The following is a 19491-nucleotide window of genomic DNA, read 5'->3' as shown; positions in this document are numbered from 1 at the left end:
TGCAGTGTTCATTGTTAGACTGCACTCTCCCTACTTAGAAAAGAGTTCGCTGGGAAGCCCTGCGCTGTTCCCCGAGCAGCAGCCTCAGACCACTGACGTGGACTGCATCTCTGATCGCGGCCTTGCCTCTTGTGCTTGATTTAAATCTACAGATGGAAAGCTGTGTACATCTAATAGTTTTATAACAATGTTGTTTTATGAATTCAGTGCCGCCTAGGTGTACAGTGTGTATAAAGTTTATAGTCGCGTAATGTCCTAGGCCTTCACCTTCACTCTCCCTCACCCTGTCTCACCCAGAGCAACTTCCACTCCTGCAGGCTCCACTCACGGCCAGCGCCCTCCACAGGGGTACCCTCTGCCCCTGTGCGCACCCAAGGTGGCCCCAGCACTGCCTGGCTCAGCCCAGGAGGTCCTGCTTTACAGCGCCCTGTGACTCCCTCTGGAAAGGGGGTTATACACTCCGGGAAGGTGGAACCCATCACCATGGACACCAGGGGGCGCCCTGGGGGCAGTGCTGCAGCTCTGGCTGGAGTCGCTCCAGCCAGTTTGTTTCCCTGCTGTCCCCATCCCAGCTGGTCCTGGCAGAGGGTGGCAAAGGGTCAGAATTTCCCCAGGGGTCAGCTCTGGGAGGAAAGCTGGAGGGGCCCCGCCTAGCACTCCATGGTTTACATTCTCACTTTATCCTCACACCAGGGCCTGGGGAGCCCCTGCCCCCTAGCAATGATCGTGCGACCGACCGACCGACCGACCAACCGACTGAGGTTCAGCAAAAGCAAAACCACACACCTGAGGCCCCTCGGCAAGCGAACAGCAGAGCCCAGCTCCTAGCCTGGTGCCCGGGAGGCCCCTCCTGCCTCCTCCCTGAACTGTCACCTTCTCTGGGAGAAGGTTTGATCCCAGCTGCCCGGAGGCTCTTTGGGGGCATTATCACATTGTGTACAGAAGCACATGAACCTGGGGGGAGGGGACAGCGAGGAAGACCGGCACCGGCCACCCCAGAACATGCCAGGAGAGCAGGGCTTTTTCTCATGGGAGGAGACTCTCTCAGTATGGACTTGCCTCCCCTGCTGCCCACGCTCCTGCTGCACTCACCATGGACTCACCGAGTACTGTGACCTCCTACAAGTCACAATCGTGGTCAGTGTGAGGAGGAGAGGGTGACTTCCACAAATCAAAGCAAACTATGGGGAAATTGAGAAATTAATATTTTTATCTTCACCAATTTCAGACTCATCGAGGGTCCTTTCTGGCACTTTGAGACCAGCAGGTGTTATGTTGGGGGAAAGAATTATTTAAAAGAATCCTGCCCGGCTGGTGTGGCTCAGTGGTTGAGCATCCACCTACGAACCAGGAGGTCATGGTTTGATTCCCCATCAGGGCACATACCCGGGTTTCGGCTCGATCCCCAGTGTGGGGCGTGCAGGAGGCAGCCGGCCAGTGATTTTCTCTCATCATTGATGTTTCTATCTATCTCTCCCTCTCCCGTCCTCTCTAAAATCAATAAAATATATATTTTTTTAAAAAACGAGTCCTGCCCTGCCACACCGCAATTGAATTTATTATGAAAGGTGAGCGGAAGGAAAACAAAGCACTTTCTAATTTATTACAGGGAAACATTCCTCCAACTGTCTGCCAAGCTTTCTGCAAGTCTCAGGCCTGGAAGCATGTTGCTCCTCTGAGTCCATTTTTTTTTTTTTTTAATCCGTAACTTTTATTCTGGCAGCCACACCGAAAACAGAGCCTGTGTCCCAGGCTTGCACCACAGTGAATAAATCTGAACTCCTCCCAGGAGCTGAAGCTGCCTGTGGTCAAGATTCCTGGCAGGAAGTCAGCTGCCCATCCATCCCAGCGGACCACTGTCCCCAGCCACGGCCCCACCAACACAACGGGGCCTGCCTCTGACCCCCTGGCCAGCTCCTGGCTGCCTTCGAAGGGGCCAAGACGCATTCTAATGTCAGCTCCGTCCCCGGCAGGTGCTAGCGCCATGGCTTTGGGCTCTCTCAGTGCTCCAGAAACAGTTCTGTCTGTTCTCACAGCCTGTGGAAGGTCAGGCCATCGAGGCACTGCCCAGGCCCAGCCTCATTCCTGAAGTAGCAATGTTGGCTGGTGGGGCTAGATCTGTTTGCTTCCTTGAAAGGTCTCCTTGCCAGGTAAGTTCAGCCCCAGCTTGGCCTTGAGCAGAAGTGGCAGTTGCTGCAGAAAGGGTCTCAAGGTGGCCACATGCTCATCCCCGCCCCCGCCCCTCCCCCCGTTCGCTCAGTCACTAATTGTAATGGCCTGTGGTCTACGAGCTGCGGGCCCCCAAAGAGGAGCAGGGCAGTCCTGCTGAGGAGGAGGACAGTAGCAAGTGGTGACAATGTACGCAGAAGTAAAAATAGGAGTCAGTGCCCTGGCCAGTGTGGCTAAGTTGGTTGAGCATCATCCTGTGCACCAAGAGGCCGCCAGTTCAATTCCTGGTCAGGGCACATACCTGGGTTGCAGGCTCCATCCCCAGTAGGTGTGCAGAAGGCAGCCGACTGATGGTTCTCTCTCATCAATGTTTCTCTCTTTCTCCCTCTAATTTCCTCTCTCACTAAAATCAATTTTAAAAACTTAAAAATATATATGTTAGTAACTCCAAAAATGTGCATGGGAGTTGGGGGATAGAGGGAGTCAGGTTTCCTTCAGATGCCCAGAACAGCTCAAAAAGGAGGTTTACTGGCTCACACAATGGGAAGTCCAGGAGTATCTGCTTCACGTGCAGCTGGGCACAGAAGCTGTGCGATGACGTCTGTCTATAGTTGGGCTCTGTCTATACACAGGTGCTCTTCCTATGCAGGCAAGACGGCCACCTGCAGCTGCAAACTCCCAGCATCCCTGGGGAGCAGAGACAGTGAAAAGAGCACTTCTCTTCTGCAACGTTCTCACATCAATCTCAGGGAAGAGTCTGACTGGCCTGTTTGCGTCACATGCCCACTCCGGAACCAATCTCTGTGGCCATGGGCATCGGATTCTCTGATTGGTCGGCCCATGTCATGACCACAACTGTGGCGGGGCAGAGGTGTGAGTGACAGCCCTAGCTGTCAGGAGCAGCTGACATGAGGGAGTCCTCCAGAGAAACCCAGAGGAGTGTGGGAAAGCGTGCTGGGCAGACGAAACTCACCTCCCCAGCCAACTGCCCAAGGCTTTGCTGAGGAGGCGCACCTGAGCTGGCCTTGATGGCTGGGCAGGGCTTACCAGGAGAAGAGCGAGGAGAGCAGAGGGAACGGCGTGGGACAGGAGTGACCCCAGAGAGTGGCTGGGAAGGAAAATGCGTTAGACCAGCGGTTCTCAACCTGTGGGTCGCGACCCCTTTGGCGGTCGAACGACCCTTTCACAGGGGTCGCCTAAGAACACCCTGCATATCAGATATTTACATGACGATTCATAACAGTAGCAACATGACAGTTATGAAGTAGCAACGAAAATAATTTTATGGTTGGGTCACAACATGAGGAACTGTATTTAAAGGGCCAGAAGGTTGAGAACCACTGCTTTAGACTAATTCATATGTTGAAACCTAATCCCCAATGGGACAACATCTGGAGGTAGGACTTTGAGGAGGTGATTAGGTTTTGAGGGTGGGGCCCTGACAAATGAGATTAGTGCCCTTATCGAAGAGGCCGTGTGAGAACACGGAGAGAAGTGAGCCAGCTCTGAGCCCCGAAGCAGGCCGCCACCAGACGTCAAATCCACCGCTGCCCATTGATCTTGGACTTCCAGCCTCCAGAACTGTGAGAAATACATTTCTGCTGTTTCTGAGCCATCCAGTCCCTGGTATCCCGTTAGAGCAGCTCAAGCTAAGACGGAGGGGAGAGCAAAGGAGACCCACACGGGTCCACCCACCCGCCTCACCCTGCTCCCATTCTCACCTCTCCAGGGCCCACAAGGGGTTTGAACCTGGGGGTGGGGGCAATGGGTGCGGTGGCAAGAGGGGGAAAAAAACACGCAGGACGCAGACTTCCACGGGGGCTGTTTGGGAAATGGACTTTGGCACTCAGGTGTGCAATGCAGAGAACCCGGCAGGAGGAAGGAGGCAGAGTGGGCAGGCGCGGCTACCAAGGCCTGCCTGGCAGGTGGACCTGGCCTCTGTGGCCAGCAGGCTGCAGCCGCCAGGGACAAGAGAGGACAGTCACTGCTTTAAGGGGCTTTCAGAGCAGAGGGAGCAGCACGGATGAGCCAGGAGCACGGTATCTGGAATCTAACATCCTGGGTTTGAATTTTTTGCATTTTTAAATAAGTAAGTATAAGCACGTTGTAAAGTACATGGTTGTCTCACCACTATGCTGTATACCTGCATACAGAATAATATTGCCTCTAAACTGTAATTGACAAACAAAATTTTTAAAAAAAGTATTACTATGCAAAAAAAAAAAAAAAGGCACCCGTAATCCCAGCACCTGGAGATGACCACCGATGGCAATTTTATATCTACCCTTCCCTAGTTTTACACATTTTCACATACTCCTACATATTTTACACCAAATGTTTAGCGGCCACGCTGCCTACTAAATGTTCCCGGTAACAAAAGGGGGAGGTCCTCCTGCTCTGCGGCCTTGTTAACCGTGACACGCAGTAACGTTCTTCCATGCCATCGCCTGCCTTTAACTTAATGGTGAGGAAGCTGGGTCCGGAGGAGGGAACAGCTCATCCGGGGCCCTGCCCAGGCCAGGACGCTGCTGGTGATGGGTTCCTCCTGAAGGTGACACTGTGGTCAGCCTGGGGGCTGAGGCAGCAGCCAGGGCAGGTGGTGCTACCACGCTGTGGCCTCCCCAGCAGATTCCAGGGCTCCATCTCACAGCCACCTGCGGGGCAGCCACTGTCTTCCCGGCCAGGACCTGGACCCTGCCTCCCAGAAACCGCTCCCTCCTGCCCTCCAGCTGGCCCGTCACTGAGCAGAGAGATGGCCCCAGACGTTGCCTCTGGCGGAGAGACAAGGTGTGATGGGTTCACCCAAAGGCCATGGGTGCACCCGAGCTTGTCCAGACGGTCAGGATCCATCTTCGGGCTGTCAGGGGACATGTGGGATGCTCTTCCTGTGGCCAGACGATGAATGCTCTGGCTCTAGGAAGGGAGCTGTTCATCAGCCAATGTGACAGCCGTGGACATCAGGAGCCCTGGTGATGCATCCAGACTCCTGGGAGGCAACTCCATCACCCTTAACCTTCCCAGAGGGCTGGGGGGAGCGGAGAGATTCAAGGACAGCAGGAGACACTCCCAATAGGGCTGCAGTCTGCTGAGGGAAGAGAGGAAATTCTCCGCAGAGTGGGGCTGAGGGGTTAAGAGTCGGCTTTGGAGTCTTATTCACCTGGATTCAGACTCCCTTCCAGCTCCTGCTGGCTGTGTGACCTTGATGTGGTGCATTCCCTCTCTGAGCCTCACCTTCCACATCTGTGAAATGGGATTACCCACAATACCTCCCTCCCCGGGTTGTTGGAGAGTAAAGGAGGTGACAGGGTAGAGCTCTTAGATGGTGCCAGACACATTCCTCACCACGGTCTTTATTTGCCTGGCGGTTGTGAGGAAGGAGAAATATCACATAAGTGAATGCAGGCACCCGATGGGCTCCCAACACCAAACTACGTGTGAATCATTTTCTAAACTGTACTGCGCATGTCCTGCCTTTCTTGAACAGAGTAACTGAAATGTAAGATTTCCCAATAATTCAGAGTGAACATTACCAGACGATCCTATCCTGCGATCACACAGCGACAGCCACAGAGGTGACCGGATGCAAGTTGGACTATTTGTCCAAATGCTAAATGGCCCAACCCAAGGCGGCTGGGTCCTGACTGTGCCCGTATCAGCTGTTTCACAGATTGCTGGGCTCTGTGTCAGGCCCTTGGTTATTGCTTCTCTCTGCCCTCAGCAGGCCTCGCTCCACCCAGCACCAGTTCCTGCATCACCACCACCTCCTACATCACCACCACCTGTGGTTTCAGCTGAGAAATCAATCAAGGAGCCTGTTACAAATGTATGCAAAGTAAGAGTTAATAGGCGTGGCTCAGTGCTGAGTGTCGACCTATGAACCAGGAGGTCATGGTTCCATTCCCCGTTAGGGCACGTGCCTGGGTTTCCTGCTCCATCCCCAGTGTGAAGCCTGCAGGAGGCAGCTGATCAATAATTCTCTCATCATTGATGTGTCTATCGCTCTCTCCCTCTCTCCCCCTCCCCCTTCCTCTCTGAAATCAATAGAAATATTTTAGAAAGAAAAGTTAGTAGGTCCCTAGAGAGGAGCCACTCTTTTGCATGGTAGAAATGCTTCAGTCCAGCCAGAGTCAGTTTGGCTCAGTGGATAGAGCATTGGCCTGTGGACCAAAGGGCCCCGGGTTTGATTCTGATCAAGGGCATGTACCTTGGTTGCAGGCTCCTCCCGGCCCCGGCCTTGGTCGGGACTCACGCAGGAGCCAGCCAATCGACGTGTTTCTCTCACACTGATGTTTCTCTCTGTCTTTCCCTCTCTTCCACTCTCCCTAAAAATCAACAGGAAAATATTCTTAGGAGATTAGCAAAAAAAAAAGAAAGAAATGCTTTGCTCCAACTGTCTGAGTTAATTACTTAAGGCCTTTCACTCACTTCCTGCTTCTCAGCCTCACCCCAGACAACTGAGGCCTTAGGGGTCAGAGCCCCTAGAGAAGTGCTCATTGTCACTCTGATCTGACGTGACTTCCACACGGAGGGTGCTTCGAGATGCTTGGTGTTTTAGAGACATGTAAAATAGCGTAACAATATATAATAATAATAAAAGCATAATATGCTAATTAGACTGGACATCCTTCTGGACGACCTTCTGGACAAAGCCACGGCGACGGGGGCCAAGCCCCTTGCACGGATTTCGTGCATCGGGCCTCTAGTAAAAATATAATACCACTGAAATGACTGCCACCCCCCTTCAGTATTTTTCTAGGAAAATAGAGCTATTTCAGCCGAGCCGGATTAAAGTCTCTGACACCTGGGTTTCTTGGTCCAGCCCCTGAGGACCACTCTGACGAGGACGAGGGTCCTCCAAGGAAAGTTGCGCAGAGTGGCCCTCAGAGGCAGCCAGCGTCTCCTAATCACACGCCGTGTCCTTGGTTCACGGGCTGTTCCTACGCATCTTCACTCTGCAGTCACCGAGCTTCCCCCAGCAGACATCTGCCAAGTCCCATGACGTGCCAGGCACGAGGAGGCACCGAAGGTCCCTGCCTTCCTAGCCCCATCGTGAGGGGACTGGACAGGTAGCGGTGGTCAGCCCTGCCTTATGACCAGAACGTAGCAGATACAAAGTGCCTGGGCACTCAGAGAAGAACGTGTCCAACTCCTCCCTGGTGGGGGAGGGGGAGGCAGAGGCTTTACCAAAGAGGGGACTCGAGCTGAGATCTGAATGTCAAAAAGTTCTGAGAAGGCTCTGGCTGGATAGAGCCTCGGCCTGCTGACTGAAGGGTCCCGGGTTTGATTCCAGTCAAGGGCATGGAGCACGTTTCCATCGAGCGGCTGGTCCCCCGGCCAAACAGGCTAAAAATAATCTCAGGGAGATTTCCAGGCCAGACTCTGACGCATTCGAACAAAGAGACTCGAAGATTTGAACGGTTGATGGAAACGAAAATATCAACAGGCTCCTCCAGCTTGTGGAGCACTCCGCCCAGTGATTCAGCAAAAGATCCTTGTTCGCTGAGCACCAGCCAGACCCGGGGAGCTGGAGAGCAGGGAGTCTGACACCAGCCCTTAAATAGACCACGCTTCATCTTTGCAGTAGCTACACAGGAGGGATGGTTCTATATATACTGGCCTGGAAAACGCCTAAGACATATGAAGTGAAAAAAGCAAATTTCAGAACAACACATAGGATCTCAGAGGTACTGACTGTAAAAGAATGTGTGTGCGAGCCCACATCAGTGTACGGCCTAAGAGGTGGCGTACCTCGTAAAAACCCCACCGGCGGTATTATTAACCCTGCCTTGCAATAAAATTATTAAAGTTCTGTGAGGTTAGGGGACTTGACCACTGAGCTAGTAAACTGTGGAACAGGGAATAATAACAACAGCCACTAAGATTTATATAGCAAATTTTTTAAAAGAACTGGAATACACACTGAACTCACTCATTTACTCATTCATTCATTTATTTATTCAACAAACATGAACTGAATGTCTACAATGTGCCTGGCACCACTCCTACCTCTGGAGAAAAAAATGATGAAAAATACAAATGAAGTCCCTGTCCTCATGGCATTTACAGTCAGGAGTCACCTCTGGGAAAGAAAGGATAGAGGGTGGGAAGTGAAGGAAAATATTAGCCTTGTCTACACTGTTAGCATTTTTCATATTAGGAATGAACCCACTATTTGAATAATTAAATTTTATTTGTATTACTTTCATTAAAAACGTACCTTGGGCTTTGTGGATATTTCATCTCCACTAGTGCCCAACTGCCAGAAGTTTATTCCTGATAACTTTTGTTTTCATTATCGTAACAGTAATGTGCATCCAGAAATGTAAAATACAGTCAGCCGCCACTCAGAGGACCTTACTGCGCACCAGCCACTGTGTCAAACCTTCCACTCTCCCCATCTTGTCTGATCCTCGTAACGACACTCTGAGATACCCATTTTATAGGCCAGTTCTCAACGGGGGGCAATTTTGCCCCCAAGGGATATGGACAAAGTCTGGAGATATTTTGGGCTGTCACGTTGTGGGAAAGGAAGCAGCTGTGATTGTCGCCTAATGGACAGAGTCCAGGGATGCTGCTGAGCACCCCAAAATGCACAGAGCCATCCCCAGAACAAAACAATTCTTTCTTTATGTCAATAAATGTCAGTGGAACTGAGGTTAAGAAACCCTGTTTTGCCCCCGGACAGATGGCTCAGTTGGTTAGAGCATCATCCCTATACCAAAAGGGTTGAGGGTTCAATCCCCTGTCTGGGTATCCTTGAGTAAGGATTTAAAAAAAAAAAGAAATACTATTATAAATGAAGAAGCTGAGGTTCAAGAGAATACCTGCCCAAGGTCACTCAGCTGGTGTGGTCAGCACAGCAGTGGCCACACAGACCTGTGACTATGTTACCTCATGCGACAAAGGGAATTAAACTAGGAAGTGGAATTAAGGTTGCTGATCAGCTGACTTTAAAATAGGGAGATCACCCTGGATTATGAGCACAATGTCATCACGGGGGTCCTTTAACATGGAAGAGGGAAGCGGGAGGGAAAACAGAGAGGAGGCAGCATAGGAAGGTAAGAAGGACTCAATTCGCCGATGCGGCTTTGAAGGAGGAGGGGCCCAGGAGGGGGCCCAGGCGCCCCTAGAAGCTGGAAAAGGCAAGGAAACAGACTCTCCCCTACAGCTTCCAGAAAGGAAGCAGCCATGCAGACAGACGCCTGCTTTCAGCCCAGCGAGACCATTTCAGACTCCGACCTCCAGAATGGCGAGAAAATCAGTGTGTGCAGCCCCTCTGCTGGTGGTCATTCATCCCAGTGGCCAGGGAACACCAGTTGGCGTCCCACTGCCGGGCGCCGGTCCATCCTTGCTGTTTCAAGGGACCTGGCGTATATGGCATACTGTTCTTAATATGTTTGCTCACCTTCTTGGCACTATGTGTTTTCACCAAGGTCACCTCTCTGAGAAAGGTTGTTTCCCCAGGTAGGGATTTTCCCCTGAAGTTAGGGAGGGAATAAAACCCCTTAACTAAGTGCCAGGCGGGTAATTAATCACTTTAACTACGAACAATCATGCTTAAGCTACATAATCTTTACTCCCTGGAATGGAGATAAGAAACGCCCTAACCTTTGGAATAGAGATTGATAGGATTGGAATCAACTGGTATAAATACAGATGTAACAAGACAACAGGACATAGAACCTAGACACAGAACCTACACAGAACCTACACAGAACCTAGAGACAGAAGAACTTTGCTGGAGAGAACATGGCAAAAGATCCTGGACAGAAACTGGCCTCAGAACCTAGAGGCAGAACATGGCAAAAGATACTGGACTGAACCTGACTACAGAAATTGGCAAGAGAACCTGACTAGAACCTGGTGACTGAACCTGGCTGGAGAACCTGGACAGAACCTGGCTGGAGAACCTACAGAACCTGGCAATAGAACCAGGCAAGAGAACCCAACCATGCTGATCAACTGAACGCTGCCTCTGTGTCATTCCTTCTTCTCCGACTCCGTCCACACCTTTGGGGACCCCTGGACCTGCTGGGGCGGGACCCCAGCATCCCACCAACACCTGTCTGCTTGTCTGCCGGCCCAATGAAGAGTGTGAGCTCCAGGAGCTCCGGAGAAAGGCCTTGATGGCCAACAGATAAACGTGGGAGCTAGAAAGAGCCAAGAAAACGCTTGGGCCAACCACTTGTTTTAAACGAGAGAAAACCGGGCCCAGAGAAGGGGAATGACCCGCGCGAGGCTGCTCACCTTACACCCGCCTCGGCCACCACCTGCGTCCTTTCTGGTCACCAAGTCCAGGAGCCCCAGGACAGACATGACTGCCAACGTGCCATCGTGGACAGGCACCGTCAGGGCACGAGACAGCCCCAGGGAACGAGGGGCAGCTGGGGAAATGTACGCGTCAGTCAGGTAAGACCAGCAGGCGTCTGAAATGGCTTGGGCCATCTTTAAAACGTCCCTCCCAACAGGGCAGCTGTTCCCTCTGTACCCACCAGGACCAGCACCTGCCCCACCAGCTCTATTAGGGAGACACTCTCACTTGAAGCTTTAGCCGGCCCTCGGGCACCTAGCTGAAGGCAAACTTGAGGCCCACTTTCAAGATGCTTAGCATTTCACACCCGGCCCGGCCAGCATGGCTCAGTGGTTGAGCATCGACCTATAAACCAGGAGGTCATGGTTCAGTTCCCAGTCTGGGCACATGCCCAGGTTGTGGGTTTAATCCCCAGTAGGGGGTGTGCAAGAGGCAGCTGATCAATGATATTTCTCTCATCATTGATGTTACTATCTCTCTTCCTCTCCCTCTCCCTTCCTCTCTGAAATCAATTTTTTTAAAAAAAATTTTTTTTAAAGAAGCTTAGCATTTCACATCTCTGGCTAGAGCCAAGCTTCAGGCAAACTGGGAAAAGGTACAGCATGCAGAAGACATCTTTTTCCACCTGTTAGAAAACTGCCATGATAGACTAATTCCATAGAAAAAGACACTTTGCTCCAGATTGGCCAGAACACGATCATAGATTCGCTCGAATAGGTATCCCCACGTCTATAAAGTAGAAGGCGCTCCCTTCAACAGGAAGCCGTGTGCAGGGCACGACCTGCAGACTGTGCCCAGCAGCCCTGCTTGGCCATCTGGCCGCATCCCCTTCACTGACCTCATCTCCCTCGCGCGCCCCCCCCCCCCCCCGGCCCACACCCTGCACTCCCACCCTGAGGCCCACTGGAAAACAACCTTGACCGCATAGCTTACCATCTTATGTGTAATACCCCCACTTGGGGCTCCAGCTCTTACTCCTCTCCACTTGCAAACAGCAGGGGTGGAAGACGAGCAAGAGTGATGGTCCCGGTTAGCCAAGCACGGGAGGGGGTGGGGAGCAGGACACAGTGAATCCTGACAGAATGAATGTCCGTGGGCCAGGAGAGGGAGCAGGAAGTACAGCAGCCCAAGCTCAGGCCTCGGGGATACCCACCCACTATCTAGCTGGCGGACGCTGGGCCGGGGGGCGCACTCTTTTGCCTCCCCAAACCTCATTTCCTTTTCCTGAAATGGGTATCGTTGTAGGGCCGCTGGGAGGACTTCAGAAATTATCTGAGTTCCTGCCGAGTGCCTGAGAGCCAGTGTTATTGCTGTTATTATCAGCACCATCAGCCCAGGGACATCTGTCTTTGAGACTGTCAGCGCCCAGGCAGATCCTGCTTTGAACAAAACGGGGACAATCCAGTTTTCTAAAAGCAAACCCGTTAGTTCTGGGGAGGAGGGAAGGTGTGTTACGGGCAGAAGGGATTCCTCCCTGTACCTACGAGCCCACTACTGGATAAACAGAAAACACCAGACCATTTTGACACGGAATTGGTTTCGCTTGGGGGGCAATCTCTGACACAGGGCGCAATGTGCCCCGCTGTGCCCAGGGCAGCTCCCTCTACCGTCTCCTCCCGCCCCCCGCTACCGGCCTCTCCCATGTGTGCCCAGAAGCCCCGTGGCCGGAGGAGCAGGACCAGGTGCATGGAGCAGGCCCAGCCCTGCAGTGGGAGGGACACGGGTTTCCATGGGAGCCCGGCTGCCTGTGAGCTGCGCGGCCTGCCCCTCGGCTGTGACACGCGGCCGATCGCGGTGCCTGCCTCACGTGGCCGCGTGGCCGCTGTGTCGGCCGTGAGCCGAGGCGGTAGAGCACCTGGTCCGCAGCACCTGGCCAGGCACCTGTCCTCTCACTGCTGTCAGCTGGAGGCTTCTCGCCAGGCAGCGCCCGGGAGAGGAGAGGCCCGCAAAGCCCTGTTCTCCGTCTCCGGTTTCCTTCCTGCCCTTGTCCACGCGCACCGTTCCGGCCTGGTTGTCACCGCCCTCCCTCCAGCCAGAATATCGTATCCTGCCTTCCCGACAGACTCACCACGGGCATCTTGTTCGTACGACCGAGTTTCAATGAGGATGAATTCGGCTGCGAGCAAAAGCGAGCCGGGCTCAGTGGCGGAAACCACAGAGACGTTTCCCTTGTGTAGCAAGTCACCGAGTCACCCGGGGAAATGTCCCCAAGGCTCGCCACCACCCGTGGGCCAGTTTCCGTCCTTAAGACTTGCCCCTCGGGGTGCCCTCAGCCCAAAGCCCGCAGCCCGAAGGTGGCCAGAAGGAGGTGCGGTGGTTTGTTGGGCGTTGTTTTCTTTTTCAACAAGGGAGCGAACTCCCTCCCAGGGTCCTCCTCACACACCTCCCTCCTCTGTCAGGGCCTGGGACAGGGTCGCCAGCCCCTTCTACCCCAGCCCTTGCCCAGGGAAAAGGGATGTTCCTGCTGCCTTCCACCCGGCACAGCTCATCCCTGAGGCTGAGGGAGGGGCTCACCTGGAACAAGAGGAAGCGAGAAGGGGAGAGTGGCTGCCACTTCACGCCATGAGCCCCTGGCTGATGACAGGAAGGAGCTGGGGCCCAGAGTGGATAAGTCCCTCGTCCGAGGCCCCATGCGACTTTGCAGGAGGCCCAGCAAGCTCCCACCACTTCACCTCCTGCTTTCTCAACTGCCTGTGGCGAACTCCGAGCCCCCAAAGGGTAGGGGCACCGTACCCAGGACTCTGAGCTCGGCCAGAGACAGGATGTAGACAAAGTCAACACTGTGACAGAAGAGAGCGCCCCAACCTGCCCCAGGGCACCCCACCCGCATCCAAGCCCCCAGGGCTGGGGCGCAGCACTTCCTGCCCCTGGAAAGAGCTTGGCAGGCGAGTCAGCGGGGACCCAGAGCCTGACAAACAGCATCTCTGTAGCTGCCTGGACGCCCGCCAAGCTGCTTCATTCCCCAGGGCTGACCTCATGTTTCTCAAGAGCCTCAAGAAGCCTGGGGTCTGTGTGTTGTCTCTCCTGGTTCAGTTCTGCCGCCAGCAAAGAAGACGGCCCAGGCCGGGGGCCACGCGAAGAGGTGGGGGTGCAGAGCCCATCGGCGCCCCCACCACCCACCCCTGCCCTGCCAGAGCCTCCTGCCTGTGCCCACAGGCCCACTCAGGAGGAACCTGAGCATCACCCTCTCACCTCGGTGCCCAGGCCCGTCCCGATCTGTCTTCCTGCTTCCACCAACCCGAGGTGGCCCTTTGAAGGCACTGCCATACTCCGCTAGCCCCGTCTGCTTTCAGACTTCTGGAAAGGGAAGAAAAGGCAGGCTCATCGGAGGGGCTAAGAGCATCTCTGAAGTCAGTCCCACCGCCTCAAAGAGAGCCCGAGAGCTCATGGCCAGGCTGCGGCCTAGGCTTGGCAACAAAAGTCACTGTACAGTTAACCCCGAGCGGGGCCAGGCACCCACCCTGGCCTTCCTATGACCACCCAGTGCATGAGCCAGTGTGTCCCCCAAACAAAAGCCTTCGTGCACGCTGGGCCCCACTCCCAGATATTCTTTCCGGGTCAAAGACTTACTGGTGTTTGACCGTGGACAGGGCTGGGAGCAGACAAGGTGAGCAGCCTGTGGAAACAGCACGGAGCCAGACCCTGCGGACACAATGAGGTCCCGTCCACCCCTTTGCAGGGCGTCTCCTGGGGATCCTCGCTACCCACCACCCAGCCTGCAGCTCTGAATCAAGGCGTTTGTTCTTTTTCAGGTGCACTTCCAGGTTTTTATTCTCCTGGTCAAACCGCAGGCTGCCAACATGGAGGAGAGGAGAGAGGCCTCGCTTTGGCCATCCCCTCCCTGGGCTGACCCAGGGAATCAAACGCAGCAGCTGGCGGTTTGAAACTCCCCTGGCAGAAGTTGTCCTCAGAACAGAGGCCCCCACTCCTCAGCGCCTGCAAGGTCTGCATACCTTGAAAGTATGCAGGCTGCAGGGCCGTGCGAACAGAGTGGAATTTTCCATTTATAGAATAATAACCTTCATACCACTCTGGGGGCCTCGTTCTCATGGCTAGAGCTCAGAGTTGTGTCAGCAAACCTGCCACGCTTCTGCAGGAGCCTCACGCCTTACGGGCTCTTGTATTTATTTTTGGTGGGAGAAGGGGAGGAAATAAAGGAATGGCTTTTTCATTCGGGTGCCAACACAAACTTGAAAAAGGAACTGGGTTGGCAAGTGCAGAATATTACTGCCTGGTTTCGGGACTTAAATCAAGCTTCGGGGAGTAGGAGGTGAGGAAGAGACTAGGAAAACACATCTTCAACCCCTCACACGGACAGGTGGCCAGAACAGGATCACGTTACTGCCTCCAGTCCTTCCCTGTGCCTGCCACCTGGCCCCTGGATTACCCCTGAGGACAGCAGCCCAAGCCAAAGGCACGGCTCCATCGTCCAGTGTCTCCCGTGTTCTACACTTGATTTCGGCTGATGCACACATGGATGCCAAAATGCCTTTGGGGTCCATGGTATGGCAGGAAGGCCACCAAGCCAGGGGTGATGGGGCCCAAGTCCTAGTTCTTGCTGGTACATAGTCACCAGGTGATCTAAAAGAAGTCCTTCTCTCCCCTGAGTCTCATTTTCTTCATCCGTACAGGAAGACTGGCCCTAGCTGGTTTGGCTCAGTGGATAGAGCATGGGCCTGCAGAATGAAGGGTCCCAGGTTTGATTCTGGTCAAGGGCACATTCCCGGGTTGCGGGCTTGATTCCCAATAGGGGGCGTGCGGAGGCAGCTGATCAATGACTCTCCCTCATCCTTGATGCTTCTCTCTCTCCCTCTCCCTTGCTCTCTGGAATCAATAAAAATATATTTTTAAAAAATTGGATCAAATGATCCCAGAGACCCCTTCCACTGCTGACATTCTGATTCACTCCTTCATTCTAGTGGTAACTGGTGCCAGGCCCAGGTTCTGAGCATCCTCCCCTGGGCCCTTCTGAAGCTGCTGGGTGAAGCCAGAGCTGTGAGCGTGGCCTCAGGCCCAGTGAGAGCTGCCAGCCACCCGGCTCCCCATTTCAATAGCCACGGGGGAGGGGGAGCCCTGCCCTGCCAGCCCCGCCACCAGAAGGGAACCCCGTGAGGGCCCTTCCCGGTGCCTTTTTGTGAAAACACAAAAAAGTGTTGCACCTTCCCCTGGAAGGGCATGACCACCTCGCACCCTCCTAATCAAAAATCTGGATTTTTTTTCCCCATTGTTTTTACAAAAAAAAAAAAAGTTCTCGCCGAAACCGGTTTGGCTCAGTGGATAGAGCATCGGCCTGCGGACTGAGAGGTCCCAGGTTCGATTCCGGTCAGGGGCATGTGCCTGGGTTTCGGGCATATCCCCAGTAGGGGATGTGCAGGAGGCAGCTGATCGATGATTCTCTCTCATCGATGTTTCTGACTCTCTATCTCTCTCCCTTCCTCTCTGTAAAAAATCGGTAAAATATATTAAAAAAAAAAAAAGTTCTCATTTCAAAGTATTCAATTGTGATCGTGAAAATGCTTTGCTTTTCAAATTGCACATACCCATCAGATTTCCGTACAATCCTGGGGGCAGGGGCGACTGGGGGGAGAGCTACACACACACACACACACACACACACACACACACACACCAACGCTAGGGCTGGAAGGTTTTCTGGCCCAGTCCCCATCCTTACCTAGGTCACCAGTTCATGGCCATCCAGGCTCTGAACACTTGCTGGGAGGCCACCGTGGAAAGTGCTGGGTCCCTCGACTACTTACTAGGCGAGAACTCTAACTTCTGTGAACCTCAGCAGTGTGCTGTGCAGACTGAAGTTGCTTCATTGCTGGGCGGCTCTGAAAACTGTATCCTCAGATCGCGCCCAGTCCGCCTCCCCAGTTCCCCCGCAGATGCTAGTGAGGAGGTGGGAGGCGAGACGGGGCTTCTGGCCCAGAGGATTGAAGGCTGGGAGATGGGAGCGTGAATGTCGGGGCATTCGCCCACCGCCATACCTACCCGCTCCCGTCCTCGGCGAGCATCACCACCAGGGCAAGGGAGCCCCTGGTCACCTGTTCCAACCCAGTCCTAGTCACCTGTTCCAACCCAGGGCACAGAGGCGGGGGCGGGGGCGGGGGCGAGGGCGGACCCCAGCAGCCGCCCCTCCCCGGCTCTTCTCTCCGCTCCACTTGCCCCTCCCCGCCGGGTGCGCGGGCAGGGCACGCCCCTTCCCCGTTTCACCAATCAGCGTCCTGAGCGGCACCCGTGGCGCCGGGGGCTCTGGTCGGCAGCCAATTAGCGCCGGAGCCCGTGGAGGCGCCTCGCCCGCCCCCTCCCAGAATGAAAGCCGCCCCGCAGCTGGCAAAGCTGGCGCAGCGCGCTGGGCGCCGGAGCTGCTGGGGCCGGAGCGGAGCGCGCGCACTGCCCGCCCGCCCGCCTCCGCTCCGCCTCCGTCCCGGGCGCGGGCGAGGTGGCCGGGGCTGGGGAGCGCAGGGGGCAGGGCGGCGGCGGCGGCCAGGCCGGGGGGCGGGGAGGAGCGGGGCCTGATAAAAGGCGGCAAGGCGGCCCCACCCCCGCGGCAGGCCGGCGGGCAAGCTCCGCGCGTCCCTTCCGTCCCGCCCGCGCCGGCGGCGGGGAGGCGGCGCGCGCGGCCCGCAGCCCGCCCATGGAGGCTTTCCCCTGGGCGCCCCACTCGCCCCGCCGCGGCCGCGCCCCCCCGCCCATGGCGCTCGTGCCCAGCGCCCACTACGTGAGCGCCCAGGGCCCAGCGCACCCGCAACCCTTCAGCTCGTGGAACGACTATCTGGGGCTTGCCACGCTCATCACCAAGGCGGTGGACGGCGAGCAACGCTTCGGCTGCGCCCGCGGCGGAAACGGAGACCGCGGCGGCGGCGGCTCCCCGCCCTCCTCTTCCTCCTCGTCCTGCTGCTCTCCCCACGCGGGGACCGGGCCCGGGGCGCTGGGGCCGGCGCTGGGGCCGCCGGACTACGAAGAGGATGACGACGACGACAGCGACGACCCGGGGTCCCGGGCCCGCTACCTGGGGGGCGCGCTGGACCTGTGCGCGGGCCCCGCCGAGGCCGGGCTGCTGGAGGAGCGCTTCGCCGAGCTGAGCCCGTTCGCTGGTCGCGCCGCCGCCGTGCTGCTGGGCTGCGCGCCCGCCGTGGCGGCCACCGCCGAGGCGGCACCACGCGAGGAGCGGGCCCTGGCGTGGGCGGCCGAACCCCGGCTGCACGCGGCCTCCGGGGCGGCCGCCGCCCGGCTGCTCAAGCCCGAGCTGCAGGTGTGCGTGTTTTGCCGGAACAACAAGGAGGCGGTGGCGCTCTACACCACCCACATCCTGAAGGGACCCGACGGGCGAGTGCTGTGCCCGGTGCTGCGCCGCTACACGTGTCCCCTGTGCGGGGCCAGCGGCGACAACGCGCACACCATCAAGTACTGTCCGCTCTCCAAAGTGCCGCCGCCCGCCGCCCGGCCGGCCCCGCGCTGCCCCAGGGACGGCCTGCCCGGCAAGAAGCTGCGCTGAGGCCGGCCCGCCACCGCCGGAGGCCACCGGGGTCGCCGCCCCCCACTCTCCTGTTTGGTCTGCGCACCGTCTCTTCCTGTTGGGGAGGCGTGGAGCTCGGTCCTCGGTTCTCCTTGGGATGTCGTCTTGGTTTTTGTTTTGTTTTTTCAAAGCAAGCCGGCCGTTCGGAGTCCTGTGGTTGAGACAAGACGCTAAAATCTTGATTTATCTCTAGTTTCTAGTCTGTGCACATCCGGACGGTGAAGGCTGTGTATCCCACTAACGGAAACGTGGCAACTTAGAGGCGCTATTTATTTACTCTATACTTCAACCTATTTTAGATGCGCATCGGAATGAAATTGTCTCAGTCTAATCTTGGGTGTTTAATTGTATTAATGGAGGCACTTTACTAGGTCTAGAATATTTTTTTAAAAGCCTCTTTATTGAACTTAGAAGTGGCGATTTTATGGAATGTCGGCAAAATGACTTTTATTGTTTGAAACAGTATTTAGTTGTCCTTACTCAGTTATTCTAATTCCAGGTGAAGCGAGCCCCTGGTAGAGTCCGCTTGGAGAAGGGAAGGTTTAGTAAACTTTCCGGTATTACTTTGTGTGGGCATTCCCTCCGTGTGGCTTGTTTCTGTCCTAGCGGGAGGTGTAAAAACGCACCGTCTGTAGCAGGTAGAACACAGCTCCTTATTCTCTTATGTACCAGGTCTTTTATTACTTAAGTAGCAACTAACATTTCCCACCTTTAAAAAATGTGCCGCTATAAATCATGTTGTGTATACACTTGGAAATGGTGCTGTTAAAAGAAATTGACTTGTGTATTTATACAGTAACAGTATATGAATTCATTACTCTTACCTATAACTTTGCTACTTGGCTTTTTGTCTGTGCACCTCCCCCTTTCCAGTTCTTTAACAACACTGTGACACTGAGATGAGAGGGAGAATGGACCCTGAATCACTCCATGTCAGGGTTCCTAACTAGTGGAAAGCTCATTCCACCTGTTGCCTTTCAAACTAAATGGAAGATGAAGTCCTCTGCACTCCGGAAGGTTAATGTAATAATCTGTGTTCAAGAAGGTTCCACTCTGGGCTGTCTGGCTTTAGGCAGTCCTCAAACCAGAATAAACATTATGTACAGAGTAGGGGGTTGGAGACAAGGAGCAAGACCTCCCTATGTTCCCATTCTCACTGGAAGACTCCAGTTTGTTTCTGGAACCCCACCATACATGATATTAAACCTGATCCTTAATCAAAGGTTCTTAACCACTACTTTACCTCCCACCCTCATTTTTAAATCCACCAAGTTCAATGCCATAGCATGACATGTAGCTATCAAGACAAGAGGCAAAAATGGAAATAAAGATGAAATGCACCTGAAACACAAAATGCATGAACTCTCAAAGTTTAGCTAGGTTATTAGAGGCTAGACTTTCATACTAAACAGCTACCTTCCTCCACAGCAAATTGGCTTGAACACTACTTTGAAGGTGTGATGGAGGCTGGCGTAGATAACCTTGGGGA

At 54.7% G+C, this 19491-nt stretch overlaps 1 protein-coding gene across 1 annotated transcript; it reads left to right on the top strand.

Moving 5' to 3' along the window:
* Positions 1–16979: 16979 nt before the first annotated feature.
* NANOS1 (nanos C2HC-type zinc finger 1) lies at positions 16980–18829 on the top strand. The gene has a single exon (XM_036335829.1). It carries the CDS (start codon positions 17121–17123, stop codon positions 17979–17981), a length of 861 nt encoding a protein of 286 aa, XP_036191722.1. The 5' UTR covers positions 16980–17120; the 3' UTR covers positions 17982–18829.
* Positions 18830–19491: the final 662 nt, after the last annotated feature.

The sequence above is a fragment of the Myotis myotis genome, unplaced genomic scaffold (genome assembly GCF_014108235.1).
Source record: "Myotis myotis isolate mMyoMyo1 unplaced genomic scaffold, mMyoMyo1.p scaffold_m19_p_15, whole genome shotgun sequence".
Classification (NCBI taxonomy): Eukaryota; Metazoa; Chordata; class Mammalia; order Chiroptera; family Vespertilionidae; genus Myotis; species Myotis myotis.
The sequence above is the reverse complement of the archived record's forward strand: the minus strand, read 5'-3'. Positions and strand labels throughout refer to the sequence as shown.

Coding starts and splice junctions, on each gene's coding strand:
- NANOS1 (XM_036335829.1), top strand. CDS start 17,121: ATGGAGGCTTTCCCCTGGGCGCCCCACTCGCCCCGCCGCGGCCGCGCC.